A 22,418-nucleotide genomic window follows, 5' to 3' on the forward strand; every position below is an offset into this window, starting at 1 on the left:
TTAGTTTTTTTGTTTCTTTCTTTTTTCTTCATCTTACTTCTTGCCCCTGCCCTGTTTTTCGACCAGTCGATACGGATCGAGTTTCATTTGTCGCTGGCGCTTTACCACTTCACTACCAGCTCAGAACCATACCACAGACAACCGCTAGCCGATCGCCACCGACTGCAGCTATAGAGCCAAAATGCATTTCGCGACACGCCGAACCTGAATTACACACTACACCGTAAACTCCGTAAAAAACAGTAAAGCCTTCATGAGAAGTGCCAGTAGTTATTTGCTTTCCTATTTTTCTTCCCTTTTGACTTTGTTCCTTTACAAATTCCTACTACTTTATACTCCTGGAAATACTGTAACAAGAATAAGCCACTCCGTGTGCGATACTTCCACAATTGACTGTCGATAAGTGTTCGTTAGTGTTTATTAATTGTGATCGTTGTCAGACAGTTTCATGCTGTGGTGCAGTGTTCTAGTGTGATGCATTTTCGATTGGAATAGAAACACCTAAGGATCCTGAGGTAATGCATAACATGCTAATACATTTCATTAATCTTTTACTTTTTCTTTTTGTTTTACTATTTTTCTTGCATCAACTCGTTCATACATTGAGATCTCGCCAAATAGAGGCTCGTACTTTAATTAATACTCTTCACATTTTACGCTAGTTACCGTTCGTCGAATTGCGGAAAAAGAATTGTCAACTATCGCCAAAGTAAATCCAAACTGGATCAATATGGAGAGTCGAGATTTTTTCCAGTACAGTTAATGGATGTGGATTAACGACCTTTAGGATATATAACCGTCGGCATCAGCGCTTTCTATAAAACGATATTCAGTCTCTTACGTAAATCCTTAACGATATACATTCATACGTACAGCCGCGTGGTGTAAAATATGAGAGTGAGAATAATCGTAGCTTTTATAAAGTCGAGCGATATAAAGAATATTAGACACCAAATATAAATTTACATCTTCATCTCTGATGCCTCTCACGTTTAACTCAACACATTTTTACCGCTGGTATAGCAGGTTTACAGCAATCACATAAATCACGGATTGTTCAAGCCCACGAAATGTCCAAATTTGTAGAACAAAAATAATCAATCCATTATAACCGAAGAAATTCAAGTACAAAAAAAAAAAAAAAATTGGTAAAAAATCTACAACAGTAACTGCCCCTCCCCTTCGACCATTACTCGCTGTATAAAATTAAAAATTTGCTTATGCTGTCCCGTCAAAGGTGTAGTAGACGTACGCACTTTCCGTGAACGTACAAGTTTCCGCCAATCGCTTTCAAGGCAATTGTAAAATTTAAAAGGAACTTTGCAGTAGTTGCGAGGACAGGATAATGTGCGGGTAGCTCCGAAATGATATATGACTAGTGAGATTAGAAGAATATATTATGCATGACGCGTGCAAATAATTGAAAAAGTATAATTAGGTAAAGTATTGCTATATTTCCGACAAGTATAAATATACACTGTACTTGATCCGTGATACTTTTTGCATTAACACTACGATCTTCTATCTGTCTAAAACAGCGCCACCCGGATAACGCCGACCTTGTCTACGATCCGCTATCCGTGTCAGACAACTCGCTATTTTATCTCGGGGACCATTGTCGGTAGCATCTTTGTTTTACAAAGCAAAAAAATCCATTAACTAACTGTAAATGAAATCGATTGGATTGGAATACTACGCAATCCAAAAATCCTCTTGATACTAATTCACGGTTATATTCTTTCTACGATTAACTCAGTTGAGTTTGCAAGTCTTAGGTCAGATAATTTGAAAGGCGCATCGTCAGAGTAGCAGTTGTAGTACTAATTAGTACCGACCGTTTTTTCTGAAAAGATGTACATACTATTGTGGTGCGGTGCACAAGCGTTGTTATTGCATTACCTACACGTCCCGCACAGCAATCTTACGGGTAAAAGTGAAATATTGATGTATAATTATGTTATTACGGGAGTCCGTTAACCTATATTTTATATCCTTAGAGAAAAATGCATTCGCACATTCTCTTTTAATCGTTTGATTTTTTAGAATTTTCTTTCGTTTTATTGATAAAACTGAAAGTGAAGCGGCATAAATTAAAATTGATACCTGCATACAATTATCTTTTACTTGCTTATATATAACGCTTCCTTACGTTAGTTAATGTCGGATCTTGGTGAAAGTGCATATTATGTTCAATTTGAAATAGTTAGAATAGTTTAATGCTTGTTGCGTTAGATAAGAAATTACATCAATTTGAAACCGAAAAGCGTATCTCTCTTCCAGAACATGTTCTTAACATTTGAACTACATTACTTATTTTTTTTTTCCTTTTTCTATTCTTGCAGAATGAAGTGGAGACTTTCCCGTTCCACTTCGGTGGCATCGCTACTGGTGATCGTGTTCTTCATTGGTCTGACTGATGCTCTGCGTGGATCGCCTTCTTCGGTCAGTTGATTATTATTAAAACGAGTATATAACACATGATACAAATATAAGTCAGTATGTGTGAAAGTTTACCTTCAATTTCCGATACGAGTGGAACTTAAGTAGCGATGGGTGCACGAGATTGATATGTAGGAATGATAGCTGCAGGTAAGCATCGGGATGTTATTGTACTTTTATGAGGATGAAATACGAAAAATCAGCGCTTCAAAATTCGGTTACATCTGGGTCCGATAACTTGTCAGCTCGGGTGCGATTCGGTGTATATTCTATCGCAAAAAGTTCCTGAACTCCATTCGAATACATACCCGTGCAAAAGACGGATATGAGTATCGGATTACGAATACGTACCGAAGACTTGTGTATAACCGAACAAGTGATACGTAAATAGTGCGTAATTCGGCCGGCTTGAGATCACTTTACGTTCGCCGTATCGAGTTGCCAATTAGTTGTAAAATAGATGTCGCATAGCTTTAGCTTGGGTTACATTCGCAATTTACTGGTGCTGTTCTCACCTCACCTGTTGTTAATATCGATGAACTGTACTTTCCTGAATTTGCCAAGGATGAACGATTATCGATTTTGCAATTCCGACAACCATTCCGACTGTCTACGTTGATGATTTTATGAACGCCATCCAATAATACTATTGGTCAGATGGTGAAATAAACACAAATCACTGACGACGGCTGGACTCTCCAGAAACCGAGCCGCCGTGCCTCTGGTACTGATAATTGGAATGGCTCGTCGACGGGTTGAAAGAAAAGTCAGTGGAAAGTACACGTAGACATTGTAAAATGGTAAGCGGCTGTCTTGCCATAAGCTTTTACATAGACGTTTTACACATGCATAATACCTAAATGTAATGAAGCAGCACTGTTGCCATCGAAAGAGTCCTTCGAAACTCCACTACAGTAGTTTTTTTGGAAGCAACCTTCTAAATCCAGAGGACCTTTGGAGAAAATTTCTCCTTGCACCTAGCGTACACCTCTAATCGTTTCGATCGTCAATATAATTATTACTCGGTGACGGGGGGTTCATGAAGAGGATACATGTAGTCCAAGGATTCTGTTGCAATTGCAAGTAGACATCCATCCTTTCAGCAATCATACTCAAACATTAAGGTGGGATACGTACAGATATATCTGTTGGGTAGGTGTGCAATTTGCGTCTGTGCCAAAGCTAGTGATGATGGGTAGGTGCCTGCGAAGAGAATACCAATTTTTTAATCTCTGACCGTTTTACCTTTCATTGCCAGTAAAGGCCAGGTGTTCATGTCGGATACAAGGTAGTCTCCCTCCAATCCTTTGGCCTCGAACTTTTGGAAATATCCTTCGTTTTCTCAGCCAAATTTTGAGGCCTGTATCGTTGCGATGCGAATTATCCGAGAATTGATCTATAGGTACCCAGTGTATGAAAAATGGTTAAAAACAATTTCAGACAGTTATTAAGAAATTTGAACGGGATTGAATCCATTTTAGCGATCCAAAAATTATAGTTCAAAACACCAGCTTGGTTTAGATGCTTCTCTACGAATAAATGGGCAATGAATGCAGTGGAATGACAAGATACAGTTATACTTTCTGGGATCAAATAATTAGGAGCAGAACCTAATTAAAAGTGTTTGATGATGTGTTTTCTGAACCGCGAAAACATTCGGAATCTTTAGTCATGAATTGGAATACATTCGCAGCAATTTGAATTACCACAAAAAGAATTCAACAGTAAATATGAAAAACGCTAAAAATGCTATTTACGGATTCACACGGATTGAAGGCATTACAGTATTCTAGCAAAAACTAATGGTTATAAATTGAGTTACTCAGAACGTGTGGAATTTTCTTCTCGGTGAGTTCAAATTTATACAAAACAATCGATGAGGAATAGATCAAGATCGGATTATTTATCAAAGATAGTGTCAGGTTGAAATAAAACAATAATTCGAAATATATGCATCTATATACACACACACATACGTCTTTAGCCGTTTCTGGCCAAAAAAAGTCGATTTTCATTCAATTGGACATCTTCGATTTTTATTAAAAAAAATTTGTGAAATTCTATTTAAGAAAAAAAAAATTTTCAGACCCTAATGTAGATGGGATTCAAATAACTTCCTCTGAAAAAATTTTTTGTTCCATTATTTCTTTCATAATTTTGATCTATTCTCGTATATTCGTGGAAACGTTTATTTAAATAATGAAAAAATAAATAATTTTACTTCTTCTAAACATTTTCTTTGCAAAATAGAATAATAGCAAAAAAAAAATTAAAATTTGGGTACTGTTTGAGCTGAGTTCAAGAGTTTTATATAAATTATTGAGTCTACAATAGTTATTATTATTCTCTTTTTCTTTTAACTGCTTTCCTTTTCATCACATTATTAATGTGAACAAAAATAATAAAATGAATAAAAATGAAACATTAAAAAAAAAAATTTAAATCGAAGGGATTGTCGAGAAAACGTTGATGAATTGACATAGAATGATCCATATATGCATATATATTAGCGTGGCCTTTAGTATTGGTGAAACAAAAAATAATTCTCTCACCCCTTAAATTGACGACTCGAAATACTAAGAAATGATTTTTAAACGGGAAATCCGCACTTAATTTTAATATTAACCTATGCCCCAAAGGCCCTTCCAAGGAGTTAGAATCGATTAGGGGTGATTGTCAAGGTAAGAAATTAAAAAAAAAAAACATGAAATACATACGAGAAATTCAAAAAATAACCGGATCCAAAACCGCAACGCTATATTGGCAATGATTATGTTCGGAGATGTTGCATTAATTTCCAGTTCATTGCTGCACAAGTTTCACCTTTCTTTACATTAAAAATTTTCCTTAAAACATACCTTATTTCTGCTCCTTAAATTCTAATCAAATAATCTCTCATTTTATCTAATTGAAAACGATTATTTTACACCGAATTTCGTAATTAATCGTAATAAATTTTTGAAGGATTCTTATTGACGTAACAAAATATTTACATTTTTTTAAACTATTTTCTTATTCAATTGAATATTGAGAGTTACATAAATTAAAAATAAAAGACAAATATCAAAAATCTTTCATTGCCGTTTCTTTTTTTTTTTACCAATATTAAGAACCACCTATTCATTGATTCCTATCATGAAATTACTTGTCTTGTGAAATTTGGAGTATCGTGTACAATAATACGAATTAGTTTTAACTCCTTCTAATCTCTTTCCATTTACTGGACAGGCGGATGTAGTTTGGATCCCAATAATACGCGTTACAGTTTATGAGGAGCTGCTTTCGAGTCCTGACGCCACAATGATTGCACGCGCAATTGCAGTGATTCTCACAGATATAATACAGAATATGTAACATGATGCAGCCTTATTAAAAAACTCTAACAATTAAGGTAACAAATTTATTATAATTTTTTATAATTAGGGAAATAAGAAAGTAAGGGTTGATTCATTTTTCATGCTTTCATTTATTAAGCCCAAAATCTGGTTACCATATAAACAAACATCAAAATCCCACCTGCCTAAGACTTTTAACGAGCATGTAGCTAAGATTGAAAACTTACTGAAACGTGAAAGTTCTTCGCGTTCGTCCATGGCCCTGGGTCAGTTGCCCTCTTCTTTATGCCTTGTCGATCGAGGGTTTCGTAACTTTATATACATATACAGTGCATTTTGGAGAACCACGAGCTAGGTCAGATGATTTTTAATTATTCCCATGGACTGACCGGTAGTCTGTCCATCCGTGTAAAACAACCACCGAGCTCGATATGCCGGATGAAATGACGTAGAGATGATGTTGATTATTCGCATAAGGTACTTTCAAAGGGCCATTAAGTCGCCTATACCTTAGCGGCAATGGTTGCGGAGAACGTTGGAAAAAATGTCATATTATCTACTGTCGATCGAGCAGCAAAATTGATCGAAGTCGACCACCTGATAGCTGGCCAATAGCGTGTCTCGATTATATCCGAGCGTAGGCCACTCTTGGAACAGGGTACAGCGTCCAAGGTTGCAGGAAACCTTATGCCTTTTACCCGACCGTCGTACATTTTTCTGTAGTGTTAAGCATCCATCGTATCGTTGGATAGGATTTTATAATATTCTCCGAATTAACAGGGTATGCTGCAGAATAATCTGACCATCGAGAGCCAAGCCACGGTATTTTCTTCCAAATTTTTGCAAGTACCGTAAGATTACCGCGATGGATTTTAGACGCTAACCACAGTGGGATTCGAGTGAGTTCAGATCGAAATCATAACTTTGGATTGCGATATCACCCGGGTATATGTATATCGGGAAGTATCACCGTTGATGGAATTCTCGACATTTGTAATAAGCGGTGTACATTATCTTACCAAATCGGATTAGCGCCACGTATTCGTGGTTTTGTTTTTGGTAAAATGATCAACCTCGGGCTTGTTGGTATTCGATTTTCGCATCACAACGAGTATACACTTTACCTACCACGTTGATTCGAAAGAGCTTTCTCCGTGGAGCATACTTTATTCTGCCAATTTCTTCATCCATCTACAGGATCATGCTAAAACTTGTCTAATTAAGGCAATATCTGCTTGGTTGCACGTCCGTAACTCATTCAGCTGCATATAAAATGATCACTTTTACCCCGTTTCTGAGATATCGTGTCAATAATATCGCCAGTGAGACTGTCGTTTCTTTGCGGCCTTGAATCCCAGGCCATTACAACAGACCGAACGATGATTATTAGATTTGTTTTGTTTATTCAGGTTCAGCTTGTGAGACAAATTGAAGTGTACGTACGTACAAAGTGATATGACACAGGTTGATAGAGTGACATGATTCATAATTCGGTGACTTTTTTTTGGTACGCGTTTTTGTTCCGATCAAAACAAAATCACATAGAAGCAGAAAATTAAAAAAAGACACTTACGGACAAACAAAAATAAAAATTGAAGCTTATTAACTTTATACATGAGAGGAAAAAATTTGCTTGACGGGTAAAAAATTAGAACGATTTGTTACACTAGTACTTTACAACTTTATAACAGCTGGCTATATCGAAGTGATGTCTAATAAACTGCAGAGATTACGATCAGCCTTCATTCAGAATTTAAACACGGGTGTACTCACATTAAAAAAATGCATTATATTTGAACATAATTGGTACATTGTTCATCATAACGCGTTTACATGCAGCCAGCTTGTCCGGTTCCAATATCTCGGCCCACGCAGAAAGTTCCTGCTATGAATTGCTTTCGGAAATGTAACGTCTTCTTTTATTCGGTGTGTGATTTCGCGTTGGACATAATAGTTCACCAAGGTTCGCCGCTCCCCAATTCTATAATGATTCCTACAGAACATTCCTCGGGTACGACATTATAGAACATTTGCATCGGAGTCTACTTTAGCTTTCTCTCAGCTGCCTTCTTTCCCTCTCGCACTCTCTCTCTCTCTCTCTTTCTTCCTTTTTTTTCTCTCTTATTTTATTACTTTTGCAAAGTTCTTGATTGTTTAGCTTGACTTTCAAAGATGACGTAACTTTATGATTCATCACGGCATATCTGTCGAACACTATGCAGCTGCATTTTAAAAAGTGCAGTGTGGATAGGTATGTTATACGTGGAGAGAAACTCTGACCCGGAAAGTACCATCTGTCACTCAATTAGTCGTATACGTAGATCACCTGTTCTCTCAAACTGACGTTAAATCGACTCATTATCAGTCTGATGCACAGAAAAAGTAAACGGATGAATGAATGAAAAAAATGTAGAAATAAGTGGTATTGCATGAAAAAGCTGGTATATCAAGCTCATCGTCAGATTTTTCTCAGACCTAATTCCAAGTCGAGTGTTATGATTGCATCAAACAATTGAATGTCAAAAGACGTGAAATCCAGTTCTTCAGGTTGAGTGTAACCTCCTAATCTCCGAATAGTAAACTCGAGAAGTAAGAATAAAATGAGGAGTAACCTGTCCACGTTCTCTAGCACAAAGTTACGCAAGTTACGGGCCACCATGCGGCTACAGAGGTGAAGTGGAATTAGGGTTTCTGATCTCGGACGGATCACTTTGGTGGATTCGGCGAAGGCTGGAGGCGACACGGACGTGATGCGTGAAACACGAAGAAGGTGAGAGGAGAAGGATAGTGGTGAGAACACGCGACTCCCTAGGTGGATGCTCAACGAACCTCCGGTGTTAACGCGTGTGGTAGAAAGTTGAGTCCTCAATTTTGCTCTTCTCGGTTTGTCGAGTTAAGTTACAGAAAGACGCGAGGAGTTTGCCGTTCCAAAATCATACTATTTCGAAACGAAATCGATTTCAATAACAGCGTTTGAAACTATTAATTTTCATTTATTCACGCGCATGGTACTTGAACGTGAAAAGTATAATTGAATCGCATAGAACTCGTCTGCCAATTTGTCTCGAGCAATTTTCGAAAAATCAATTAGGGACGGAGTAGAACTCACCGGCCAGTCTGCACAAACTACCAGATTCAATTTTTCTTTGTATGTTGACCGTAACATCCTGACGTAATAAAATCTGTGTATGCAATTCTTGGGGAAAGCATAACGCTTATAAAGGCACATCGTTTAGAAATGGTAAACCAGTTCTTAAAATTGATCGTTGAATCCTCCAACCGCTCCCCCTGAGCTATTTTGCAATCTCTCCTCGTCCTCATAAATTCATCAACGAGTTACGTAGCGCTTGGGTTTTGGATTCTGGCGATTATAGCTTGCAGAGAGAGAGCGACCGTGTCAATTACCCCACGTAATAATCCCAATTAAAAGTTGCAGCGGGCTTCACCCTCGTAGAATTAACTGTCTCTAGTTTATCTGGATTGTATTTCACATTGGTTTCTCTTTGCCATGGTGTCCAGTAAAAAATCCGGAACACATTCAAGGACATTAACAGGACAATTTCAGGTTATTTAACTACATTACGGAAAAAATAAAAATACACGAATGCAGAGGACGGGGGGCACTGTACATAATCGACGCGAGGTACGAGATATACGTTATTTCTGCTACATCTTGTTAATAAGGAAAAACGAAAAATGTGATTCGAGGCGGGAACCCACTTTTTAAAAACCGTTACTCAGTGAACACAAATGAATATATCATTCGCAGCAAACCTTAAAAATAGAGTATTTTCAGGATACAAGAAAAATTCAAGGATATTTTCACAACTTTTTAAGGACAAGCAAAATTTGAGAACATTTCCAGGACCTTAAGGTCTTCCAGGACCACTTCACACCATGCTTTGTGTTAATACGCGTCCGAAAGTACATGCGTCAACAATTTTTGATAACAAATTTGGAACACATGGTGGCTACGGAACAAGTAATGATTAAATCAGATTGGGCTCATGGTCGTCCTTCAGGTGGGCGGCAGTTGATTCATTTTGATTACTGTAGAGACCGTTCGTTCGCGAACATGAGGCATTTCTGTAGGTTCGTATGCCGCGACGTATTTTATCAGCAGCTCCGGGAGGTGAGTGGTGTGTCCTTCGCTTGTATAAGGGTAACGTACACGATTTATTCTTACACCGAATTTCCACAAATCATATACTTATTTAATGTCATTCAAGGGTCCTTCAGACGCTGGTCGACGTGTTGTTTCTTCAGAAAAACGAAAAAGCAATTTTTTTCCAACTCTGATCGAACAATCGATCGGCTTCAAAGATCTTGGATAGATGAAGTAAAAAAGGATGAGGGAGTACTGTCGGCTGTCGGAGGTCTTTCTTTTAAACTCAACTAAGGTTTCAATTGGTGGTGAGCCGCGTTAGTTGTAATTTTTATAATCGAGGGCGGTGCTTTCGAATTGCGTTGTAAGGCATAGTCGGGTAGGTTGGATGAACATATTTACGTAGACTAGGAACTAAACGAGAGGGGAATATTTGACAAAGTATAGTTATAATATCGCCAGAAACATAACGACCCAGTTGTCCGGGCCGGTGCGAAGTGGTCTACCTTCGAGGGAGTTGATAATTCAACCTCTCACTTACATGCGCGGCAAATATTTATATACGTATGTGTACAATATGCAACCACTGCTGCAGTGCCAGATGAACCGTCGATATACTTTATGCGGTGAATTGCTGCGCTCAGCCTTCTGCCTTGAAACGGTTCTGCAATGATGAAAAAGCGGTATAATTTTTTTCACTGAAGACACGATGCAGTTGTCCTACATTGAGACAGGTCAATTATACGTGTATGAACGAGACGCCGCTGCAAAAAATCAACGACCGGAAGCCAAAGGTCATGGAAAGTGCGATTTCCAATGCGTTTGAGGTGCGTCCACAGTATCGTTCGAAGTCCATACGTATGTACGTACATACGTTACACTTACTTACAGGGTGTCTGAGTGACTTCAGGAAAACGATGAACAGCTGCAGGTATAAAAATTGGTTGGTACTTGTAATTTAACGGATTTCCAATTGATCACAATTTGTGCGCGCCTTACACACATACATTGTTAGTTTCGGTTGGTGAGATGTTCATAAATTTTTATAAAAGATAGCTACCTGAACTTTTCTTTCATGTATTATCTGTAAAAGTGCCAAAAAGCTCTGGACAATTCTGGGAAACGCTTCTTATTGTGGTTGGTCAGCCGTGACTCGAGACCTCGCAGGCATTCCGGTAAGCTTGGGCGTGTACGACGTGCAGCAACGCGACTCATGCAGCCGCCCACTTTTACTTTCGTAAATCGAGCAAGTGGGTACTATATAGGTTCACTATTACCAAGTAAGCGGAGCACATACTACCAAGAGGTAAAGAGTTTACGGCAACATGCTGCGTGGGGGTTGAAACTGGAGCATTCGCCTTTTATCATACAGGAACCTGGATCACTGCTGTAACCAAAGTAACGTCAAATGTCGAGGTTTTGCGCTGGCTTATTACAAGTTAGAATGAAAGATTTACCAGCACATTTTTCATGATTCAGTGATTCTCCAGGATCATTTTCTTAGCATCTTTCATCCCATCAGCTTGTTTAATTATGACACAAGTTCGGCGGCAAACATTTCTCCCAAATCTTCCAAAAAGTTCGGCGAATGCAGAAACAAACATTTATTTATGAGTAGAGTACCGTATCATCGTCGGGACGAATATAAATTAGGCAAGAAATGCCAAAAAGTCGGGATTCTTAAGTTGACCACTTTTTCATTATAGTCAGTTATATTCAACTAAACTAGTCGTTGAAGCCGCAGGCGTAATCGGTGCCCAGGCTTAAGTGACTTTACTCGACCGTTTGAAAGTTTGTATTGCCCAAGGCGAAGAATTGCCTACGCCCGCAAGTTGCGGTATCCGTGTACGCCGAACTAGATCTGCTCATAAGCATTCAGGTAAAATCTTGCCAATTCTGAAATAACACACTTCACGTTGTAACATGCGTTTTGTTGGTTTCCGTTTTGTAAAACATATTGTGGTCGAACAATTATCACGCCTTGCTCTACGAGAGATCAGTCTCTGCCCATTTTCTCGAAGTGACAAACGTGAAAATATGTCCGATGAAACTGAAAGCGAAAGGTAAATTGACGAGTGTTCAGAGGATATTAATTGATTGCACGGGAAATAAGTCGCTGGACTACCAAGAGCTGTACAGGTTCAACTTCCAGGCATTATTCAAGTCCACGTTGCGATAGAAGAAATTCACGCTTTCACGAACAGTAATTCCTTCTATGGATGATTGCAACGCATTAACGCCAAGGAATATAACGCTCTATGACGCGAACACTTTGCCAGACTTGTTGCACCTGGTATACTAGGTCGAATTCTCCCAGTCACAGTGACACCAGCTGGTTTCGAGAAAGGTTATACAGCTGAACGGCGCTTATCGAATCGACTTATTGTTAATCACATCACTAAGCACGGACAAGGTCCTAATAAATTTGCAATATCATTCTCCCAACTGAAGATTGCCTACCGATAACTCTGTTTCAATTTCTCACAATCTATGGGTCACCACGGCAGCTATGAAATGATTAAATAATCGGAGTCTTACTACCGTCTACAACTCGGCCGTGATTCATCTACGGGAAGACAGATTTGAGGATTTCTTCGTTTAGTTAAATTGGAACTTTGTGAAAATATTAGTTGCGGATGATGATGGAATGAAGTAATGGATTTAACCTGGATGGAAGCGGGAAAAATGTTTCACTCACGTATCTGACACTGACGGGGGGGGGGGGGGGGGGCGATAGCAAAATAATGCGAGAGTGACTCAGTTCACCACTATCATTGCTTTATTATTATTATTATTAAAGTAAGTTGCATTAGATTGAAAAGATTGGAAAGTATTCTGACTGCGCCATGTTCTCACGTTGGATATAGCTATGGTAAATTGCCGATTGTATCACAGTGACACATATTTGGTCGAATACGAATGAACTAATTCGCTCTTATTATTCAAAACTAATCGCACATGTATTCATTTATTGCATTTCGCAGAGAAGAATAATGTATAGCAATTTATTCATCGCAACTGGTCTTATTATACGAGCAAATAGTGCTACTGGGCTGATCAGTCATCGTCAGCTACCACCGCTTGAATTCGGCATGTGGTCATTAGTTTTACGCAAACTTTCAGCGATTTCATAATCAATTGCGGTGCTGTCTAATTGACCCGGTTCACAATATACTCTCAAACGAAAAATTGCAAAAATTGATTGCACACAAAAATACGCGTGGGGTGACTGACGGTTATAATTATATCAAGTTCTTTCATTGAATCTGTATCATTTTCAAGGATACGCAATCGACGATTATTGAGTTGATGGAAGATAATCCACTGACTATTGCCGTGCTAATTATCATTCATTAGATTTAAAATATTCATAGAGATGTTTGTTACAGATAGGCTTGGCCTACGCCTTAGTTAACCCACCTTGCCATATTTTCGTTTTTTTTTTTCAAACAATCTACTTTGGACCGGTCTGGTTCGAGATTACTTTAAAGTGGACCACTTTTGCCTCTGCCACTGCACCTCCAAACGAGAGACCATTACGCACGCTGAGGCGTAACCAGGCTTCCATTTATAAAACTGATGCATGTAGCGTTGTAAAGAAAAACTCTTTCGTCGAGTGCAAAGGAAAACTCGAAAAAATACAGGCTACTCGACAGCGACAAATATTTCATCGTAACTTATTTTCGCTACTGACAATCGTTTTAAAGGACCTTCGAGTTGTCATCGTTGCAGAGATTAATTCGATACTCTATGGTAGCTAATGGTCGTTATTGTAGATGTCTGTATCAATACAATTCCGTCGTTTAGAGTGATGCGAGATTGTTCTGAATCTTATGCATAATTAAATCTGGTTTGACAACTCGTTATCTAGCTTAAAGCTCGAGCCAGTTTACTCACGCTTACGTATGTTAAGCGTATATACACATTGCCAGGCGTCGCTGAATTACTTTTATCTTCGCTGTTTAGAGAATTAATTTTTCCTTCAACAGTACGTCAGTTTCAATTTCTCACGTTTGCAGTAGGATTATTTCATAATTTTTTGAAAGTATACGTGGAATACCGATTTACTATCGACAGTTAAAAATTCATGTTGATACTCGATAGATTAGTGCCGAGATCAGACTTTGTTTAATGCTTCAAAATAGTATTGGTTTTGGCGCCAACGGGCTGATTTACCGTCGTCATTTTTTACATGAATATATATGAACATCTCTGCGCCAATGCCCAATTCACTGTTGTATAAAAGAACTTCTGGGTATAAGAGAATTGCGTGCGCCTGGAGCTGAACTGATTGTGAGATCGGCGAATCCGGATCACCTTGTCGAAAGTGCTTACCTTATACTCACATGAGAGATGCTGGATTGCGGTGAACTGGATCACCTCAGGTAAAACGTGGTGTGGCCATCCGCGTTGGTTATATAAAATATAATAATGTAGCTGCATCCTGCCCCGCAATAGATGTTGAGTTATGTAACCGCCGAACGTAGGGAGCTACTCATCCATCTTTTGCAAGCTGACACATCCGAGTCAAATCCCTCCTATGAACAATCCAATTAGTCACATTTCCATTCACTTCCTGGGCTAATAAACGTATGCTGAGTCTGATTCAGTACGAATTCGATTGGGGATGGAGTCAGCGAGCGATTCGTTTTCGAATTCTACGATTAACATAGGTTGCCCCACTTGAAGCAGCATGGCGAGTGTGGATAAATTACAATCTCTGTTAAGTGCGAAAGCAATTCTTCACTGAAAATATATTGTCTTCGTTTAATATCTCTGTCTCATTGCGTCCAACTATGTAGGTATTTATGCGTGAAAAAAGATGTATAGCTGACATAAAGCGGGCATGAGGCCTGTAATCCAGTGTGGAGATCGCGATCACCTCGGGCAGATAACAGTTTTAGAAAAGAAATACCTACCGAAAAAATTGCGCAAGCCACCACGGCGCGGCGTAACGCATATACGTGTGCTATCTACAATAGCTGTAATATATGTATTATATGTGTGCATATGAGGAGCGTATCTTACAGATTCAGCGAAAGCTTTCTCACTCGTGAGGGTACAGTACGGTATTAACATAGATTCAGGGTCGTATTATTCAGAAATTTTTAATTGCCTGTCAACCAAGCCGAAACCTGTTACGTTACTTTTTTGTAATCTGACGCTTGTATTGCAGGTTGATCAACAAAGGCCAACGACGACCAGGAGGAGAGGTAGTGCCAGGTTTAACCAGGTAGCCGTCCCGGACGGCGCGAGCAGCTCGAAGGCCATCAGTCCTGATGCTTCGTCAACTCCCTCCTCGAGACACCCCTCAAGGCTGAAATCTGGCCCTGGATCGAAGAAGAGCCTAAGGTCGGAAGCCGGATTAGAGGCGTCGGGTGCCAAGGGTACCACCATCGCGAGGCGCCGCACAGGAACGATTCAACAGAATGGATCGAGCACTGAGAGCATTAGACCGGAAGAAAGCGTCCTTCAGAATGTCGAAGTGAAAAATACCGCGAGAAGAAACACTCCCAGCTCAAATGATGAAGGAGAAACGACGACGAGAAGGAACACCGGGGATAGGAGATATCTGCCAGACAAAAGGTCCAGGGTGAAGATGGGTAAATTATCTGATACTATTGAGCTGGAAGTACCGAAGGAATCGGCTGGGCGAAGCCAAGGACCTGAGAGAAGGACTTCGCGTTCTAGGATTGGGCTTATGAACGGCGATAGGATCCTGGATAAAACTGGCCCTTCAGTTTTCTCTGGAACCGCTGAGTATTTCAGGTCGAGGACAGGCAGGAAAACACAGAATCAAGCTCTGGCGGAGGAAAAGACGTTAGCTGATTCTGGAAGGTCAAAATCCAATAATGCGAACACCAAATTGAAGGACCCGCAGATGCGAACTAGGGGGAGATCTGTAAGTAGGCCGAGCCCAAGAAATTCCGACACCACTGTGACACCTGAGACCCTCACCAGCACCGAAAGCGTCCGAGTTGCCATCCCCTTGAGCGTCGATAGAACGATCGTTCCGTCACCAAGCACTGTGGATACCACGGTTTTTACCAGTACTACCGAGCTTTCAACACCATCGTCATTGCATTCAAGAAGAGGTAGTGGCCGATCTCGACAGAGTTCCACTACTAGAGATATTTTTGAGGCGACAACGCGCGCGTCGAGGCCCATCACCAGAGGGGGGCGTACCAGGTTCGCTGATTCTAGCGGGGCATCAAATGACGGTTCGATCCGGGGTGTTACTTTCCGGTCCAGGAGTCGATTGGAATCAAATTCTGAAAATCCGCAGCGTTTGATGGAGACACACGATGAACGACCTAAGTTGAGAGGAGGACGGGGCAGGGGCAGAAAATTCGAACAACCGGAAAAAACTGATGAGTCCTTTGTATCCCGAAAATTTGACTCGAAACCTCTCACCTTCGGAATTACAGATCCCAGAGAACAAACAAGAATTTTCGATGCCGGATCTAAGAGTTCGATCAGCCAAATGAACAAAGACGTGGAACGATCGAGTTCACGTGTTGGCGAAGGAGCTTCATACGGTAATGATCAGGTGCAAAACGATAAATCAAAGATCGAGATGCTTGCTTCATTGCCGGAAATAACGACACTCGAACCGCTAGCTGTAGGAAAACCTATCGAGCTCGAGGCCACGGAACCGGTGGAGACGGCGACGGAATCTGCAGCTACAACTACGGTGACGGCAGTCTTCGAAAAACTGAAGTCTACGACACAACCGCCTGAGGTAAAATCAGAGGCTAAAAATCCCCCAGCTAGAATCCGAACGAAGCCAGAGACGAGGCAACTTCAGAAGGAAGAAGAACCTCATGACAACCGCTCCTCAAGAAACAGAAAGCCGTCAATCACAGCGGAAACTGATATGGGAAATAAATCCCATACCGTTCCAAGAGGAAGAACTAGAACGGCTTTAGTTAAGAAAAACAACGCGCCGAGTCACAGACGAAGAGTTACCAATGACGTCACAAGGGAAGAATCGACGGCTGCGCCGGTTAGTACCAGCGAGACTCCTTCAGCAAATATTCAGGAGAATAATGAAGTGACGGAAACAGTCGGAAACACAGTTGACGGAACTGAAAATAGCTTGATAGTATCAAGGATACTGTCGACGACAATTATTCCAAAACGACGGGCCATGAAGAAACTGAACATTAAGCCGAAAGACGAAAAGGAGGAACTGAGTACAGCTTCGAGTATAAGAACACACGAAACGTTGAACGAAGCAGGAAGGAGACGGGGATCGGGAAAGCCCAATCGAAAGTTAGAGGTCGGCGCTGGTGAGAAAGTAGTCATAGAATCAATAGAGGAGGACAATTATCCACCAGAGTTCAAAGCTCGGTTAGCCGAATTGGTGAGCCTGAAATCTTATAGTATTCCGCAATAGCGTAGATAAGAAAAAGTCTCAAGATTTTTCTAAAAAACATCCTCCCCCCCCCCCCCCTCCCCCCACAACCCCATTTTTTCTGGTGTAAAATTTCATATACAAGGCAGTGTCATTACTTGCGAGCCTGCAGTAGCTAAGTGATAGTGGCTAATAAGCGAGTAACGATGTAAAGTTAAAAGGAGACATGGTTGCAGTAGCCTAATAATAGCCATACCAATACCGTGACCGACACGTAGTCAATTACCATTCAATTCAAAGTAGCTTCAGAAGTACAATCTACTGCGTTCTACATTTCTGCAGGATAATAACCGGGAGGTCTTATTGTTGACCAGCAATTTGCCCAAGCTGTTATTTGTGTTGCAAATGTCATGAAAGCGCAGCGATTTTTTCTGAGGAATTAAAGCGCGGATTTAGCTATAAGAATTGGGTTACAACATGGACATAGGAATTAAGCCTATGTCCATGGGTTACAATTCTTCATTCCGGTCTTATTCGCAAAATCTGTACAATTTCAAATTGCAATGTTGCATTATTTTTTCCAGAAAAATTCCGAATCCAAGATACCCGCACCCCCGAAGTTCACACCCGGACTCAAACAGCAAGTGAGTTTTTTATCGAAAATTATACTTGCATCTGATCTTTACGTACTTGCAATAAATTGAACACGTTTATTACCTATAAGTCGACGGCTTTTGTAATTAAGTGTATATTGAAACACGTTGACCTCCGACGTTATATGGTTTATCGGCAATTGCAAACTGATCACTCGGGAAAAGTATTTTTATATGATCAGATGAATTTATGTGAAATTATATATCGAATTTGAGCCGATAAAATTATATAACATTGTGCGCATATAATTTTAAATAATTTTGTATGATTTTATATATTCTCACATAATTTTATAATATTTTATTCAAATTCGTGAAAACATGTAAAATCATATCAAACTTACATTTTTTTAAAGTTTCGTAAGATTCTGTAAAATTTTATGAAGTTGGATAAAACTATTTAAATTTATTTAAACTTACGTGAAATCATAAAAGATTACGTAAAGTTATATACGTAAAATTTTATATAATTTTATCAGGTCATTCAAGACATAATTTCATATGCATTTTTCTAATCATATGAAAACCTTTCTTCCCGGGTATACCGTACGATTCTAACAGTTTAGAGTATAGAACATCTCTCGCATTATTTGTCCAATTTTATGGTTATTGCACTTACAAATTCTTGCTGCAGCTGTATACGGTGATAGGTAACGATTTCTAAATGGATCAATCTGTTAGTTACCTCCACAACAAAGTGTATTCGATTTGAAATAATTAGATTTCAGCATCTTGAAGGTAGAAATTTATAAAATTGGCATCGATCGTATGCAATCTACTTGTAAAAATGTATAAAATTGCTGCCGCGCCTACCCGTTTACCCGATATTACCATTTTAATAACAATCCTAGATTCTCTGGCCAAACACTCGTTTAAATCCAATTTTCGAAAGTTTCTCTTCGTGATTAAGAGATCTACTTTCATCACACTACCGAGTCGTCTGGCCTTTTATGTCACATACGTATAATTGTGCGTCTGCGCATATCACCTGTGTCATCTGACGGGCGGATGGCCCGCATTCATGAGGAATCCGCATACTAGCATTGCAATTAGTAGGTATCATCTGCTATGCCGGCTCTTTGGCTGCTTTGTCTTGGGGCCACATGAAACTAGGTAAAATTAGCACCGTGAAATTTTTCAATGTGTCCCTGAAACGTCGTATCGCACGAAACCAATGCTCAGCAAAAAAGAAGACCCGACAGTCTATTCAATACTTATAAGGATACGAACTTTTTTTTTTACCACTTCACATATTTTTATTTTCAATGCTGAGTTACATTTCGTGATGTTTTATAATTGCATGCACAATCACTTTACGGTTACTGAAGTACTGACTTAATTAAAGTTAGTACCAAAATGATTTGCAGTTTCTGAGGTGTCAAGCAATTATTATATGCGTCCAGCGTTAAGTTAATCACTCCTACAATTTTATGTTATTCACTTTTAGTTTACAAGTTTTGAGGTACGCACGTGTGATTAGTGTAACATGGTTTGATTTACTAGTTAACATTTTACTTCCTAAGATCACGTATGACTCACGGTTAACAGAAAAGTGAAATTTTGCGAATGCTGCTGGGAGAATATTTAATTATACATAGAGAATCTGTAATTAAAGTACTGTCGGTCGTTCACTTTTCCTTAGAGGAAAAGTGATCGTCAAGGATCGCATGATAGTTCAAAGTGTTACGTAGATGTCTACGAGTTGAGCGAATCGGAACAGGTATTTAACTCTGCAAAAAACCTAAACTTCCATTTATCTGCAAACTAGTCAAGGCTTGCAAGCCGGATTGCGTAAAGTCACTTCACCACCGCGATTATTTTAATTTCTGTTATATACATGTACGTCACACATGTGTGTGGATCATTCTGGCATCGCGTTTAACTGTCGTTATCTGTGTGCTGTCCGATCAGGCAAAAAAAAAAAAATTGACATACCAAAGTTTTCACTTACTCCTAGAGATTTCTACGAATGCTGTACGTTTTTCCCACCGCGAAGAGAAAAGTTGGGAGAATACTACGAGTGTTTTTAAACAACAATACAGAATGAGTAAAACAAAAATAAATAAAGAAACAGAACAAAAACGTTGTATCGTACGTCGCACGGACGTGTTATTACTTTGCTTTTATTTTTCAACTCATCGGAGAAAGTGTGCGGCAGCAGGAAGACGCGAGCTAAATCCACATGGAGCAATAAATAACTGGGCAGTTTTCAGGCGAATTTTTAACGTCTATACCTACACTCGTCACCGTAATCTGATTTACGGAGTGAGAGTGATTTGATTTACCAATATATGTATATACGTATACACATATATATCAGGTATTAAAATGAATTTATTTCGCTCACGACGGCGTGTAGGATTTAGAAGGAAGCGTCGCTTTGATCCGATGATAAATATCAGCGTGCAAATTCAAGTTGCAAAACGCGCATGTAATAATCGTAACAAAATCGCAACCCCACTGTTAATAATTATTACTCTGCGGTGATGCAATTGACGCAGAGACAAACACAGTGCATGCATAATAACAGCCTTTTATCCAATAACCTTTCGTTCGTTATACATTTTGGAATGCCGATCATAATATCAAGTTTGTTAATTGAAATTAATGTTGCGTTTACAGAGCAATAACTCAAAGAAACCATTGCCGATCTTGTTCTCGACGGCTGCGCAACTCAAACTAGAAATGGCTAAGAAGCTGGTAAATCCGACTGCAGATTCTGGTGAAAACGTACTCGAAGTCGAACGGACCACTGTATCTTCTTTTACAAGCGCTCGGCCAACGCGGAAATCTGGGTTTGGAAATCGCCGGAAATCGCAAAGAAGTACTGAATTAAAGACTGAGAAACCTCAGGAAAACAGAACAAATAAATTATCTGATGGGAGCGTAAATTTTCAAAAAACTGAAAAAGCTAATGAATCGGTGCCTATCAACGATAATTTAAAGACTCCAACCACCGGTGATGGATTTGAAAAAAAGAACGGAATTTTGGATGGTACCAGACGAATGAAACAACGCCCTAGCTTTGCCAAACGCAGAAGTGTCCTAAACGATGAGAACCACAGCACAGTCAATGATTTCATCGCAGTCCCATCGTCGATCGGTCCTGAAAAAAAAATCATATCAAAATACAATAGAGCAGGAAGAATTTTGCGCAACGAAAGCAAGAATGCAGTTAGCGTACTTCCTCCGATGGAAAAAAATTTGTCTACGACAAACAAGCATTCATCTGTCAAGACACTGAATCAAATTTCAACCGTGCTTCCACACGGCCCGGAGTCAGACCCTATCACAACCTCGAAGCCCTTTGCTCGATACACAAGGCGCAAGTCGGAATCCAAGACCTTCCAGAAGATCGAGCCGCTACCGACAACATCTAAAGTATCGGAGCCTTCGCTTCCTGTGAGGCGCGAGTTCCGCCCAAGGACTGCCACTTACCGCAGGCATTCGGAACCCCCTTCACCCCCAGCGGAATCCGCTAGCATTGCGATAACACCCAAAACCCCCAAGTTCCATGCCACGTTCAAATCTGACTCCACCTTGCCAAAAACAAACGCGAATAAAACTTTCAACGTGCAGATTGCTTCAAATTCCAACCGTAACAACGAATCGGCATCCTTCTCGAACGCTGGGATTGTTGGTAGTAGTAACGGGGAGACCGGGACCGATATCGGTTCAAGCAATGTCTTCAGCCCAACGAGAGCTTTGTTATTGATGAACGGGAATAAAACACTCCTCGAGCAGCTGAGGAGTACCGTGGCACCTCTTCTGTCAAGCCTGGGTATTAAGTCTCCTATTTTCGCTGGAGCTTATAGGAATACGACTACGAGTGGGGTATGCATGATTTCCCAATCTATATACTCATTTCCATTCTCCGATCCAATTAATAACTTTTTGATGACAACGATTTCAGAATTCGGCCATCCGAGTCACTCCCAGTGGGCAGCCTCCCAGGTTCAGCGCAAGATACAAGGGAGCTGAATTGTTCGTGAGACGTCCGAATGCCTATCAGCCAACAGTACCTACCATTCTTAGTTCAACAACACCTTTAACACCACTCCAGGTAAGAGTTATAACGGAGAATTATTGAGGAAACCAATAATTGAACATATTTCCTGAGAGGTAGCTATATCAAATCGTGATGCTTTTTTCTCTGAGAACGGAACACATTTTGAACAGGTATAAAAACTTCTCGTACGACCGATGGACTTGCGACTCGGTTTTACGTTTATCGGCGGCACTGTCGATATAATTTGCCTCGTAAACGAACGAATGAACAACTTGTCATTTACTAGCTGCCGTCTATCTCGACCGACCAGCTTCGTACCATACTTACCGATCGCGTGTATGGCATGCTTCCTACAACCAGTAACTACGCGATTATTCTTACCGGTCAAGTCACAACATAGGTCTCATTGTGAAACTACAGTCGTATGTTAAGTAGCACTGAAATAATATTTATTGATTACTATTTGTAAACATCCTGTATTTCAGTAATGATTTTACTAGTTTTTTTGTAAATTGTCTTG

At 39.8% G+C, this 22,418-nt stretch overlaps 1 protein-coding gene across 2 annotated transcripts in view; it reads left to right on the forward strand.

Moving 5' to 3' along the window:
• The first annotated feature begins 253 nt into the window (after positions 1–253).
• Positions 254–22,418, forward strand: part of LOC124408712 (mucin-2-like) — a 30,693-nt gene continuing 8,528 nt past the window's right edge. The window contains exons 1-6 of one of the 2 annotated variants that reach the window (XM_046885849.1): positions 254–515; positions 2,343–2,442; positions 15,056–17,245; positions 17,821–17,880; positions 20,512–21,723; positions 21,803–21,952. In XM_046885849.1, coding sequence (XP_046741805.1) covers positions 2,344–2,442; positions 15,056–17,245; positions 17,821–17,880; positions 20,512–21,723; positions 21,803–21,952 — 3,711 coding nt within the window. In that variant the 5' untranslated portion in view covers positions 254–515; position 2,343. Of the gene's footprint in view, positions 516–2,279; positions 2,443–15,055; positions 17,246–17,820; positions 17,881–20,511; positions 21,724–21,802; positions 21,953–22,418 lie in introns of those variants that run through there. The other variant, XM_046885848.1, reaches the window with a different exon arrangement.

This window comes from Diprion similis, chromosome 8 (assembly GCF_021155765.1).
Source record: "Diprion similis isolate iyDipSimi1 chromosome 8, iyDipSimi1.1, whole genome shotgun sequence".
NCBI lineage: Eukaryota > Metazoa > Arthropoda > Insecta > Hymenoptera > Diprionidae > Diprion > Diprion similis.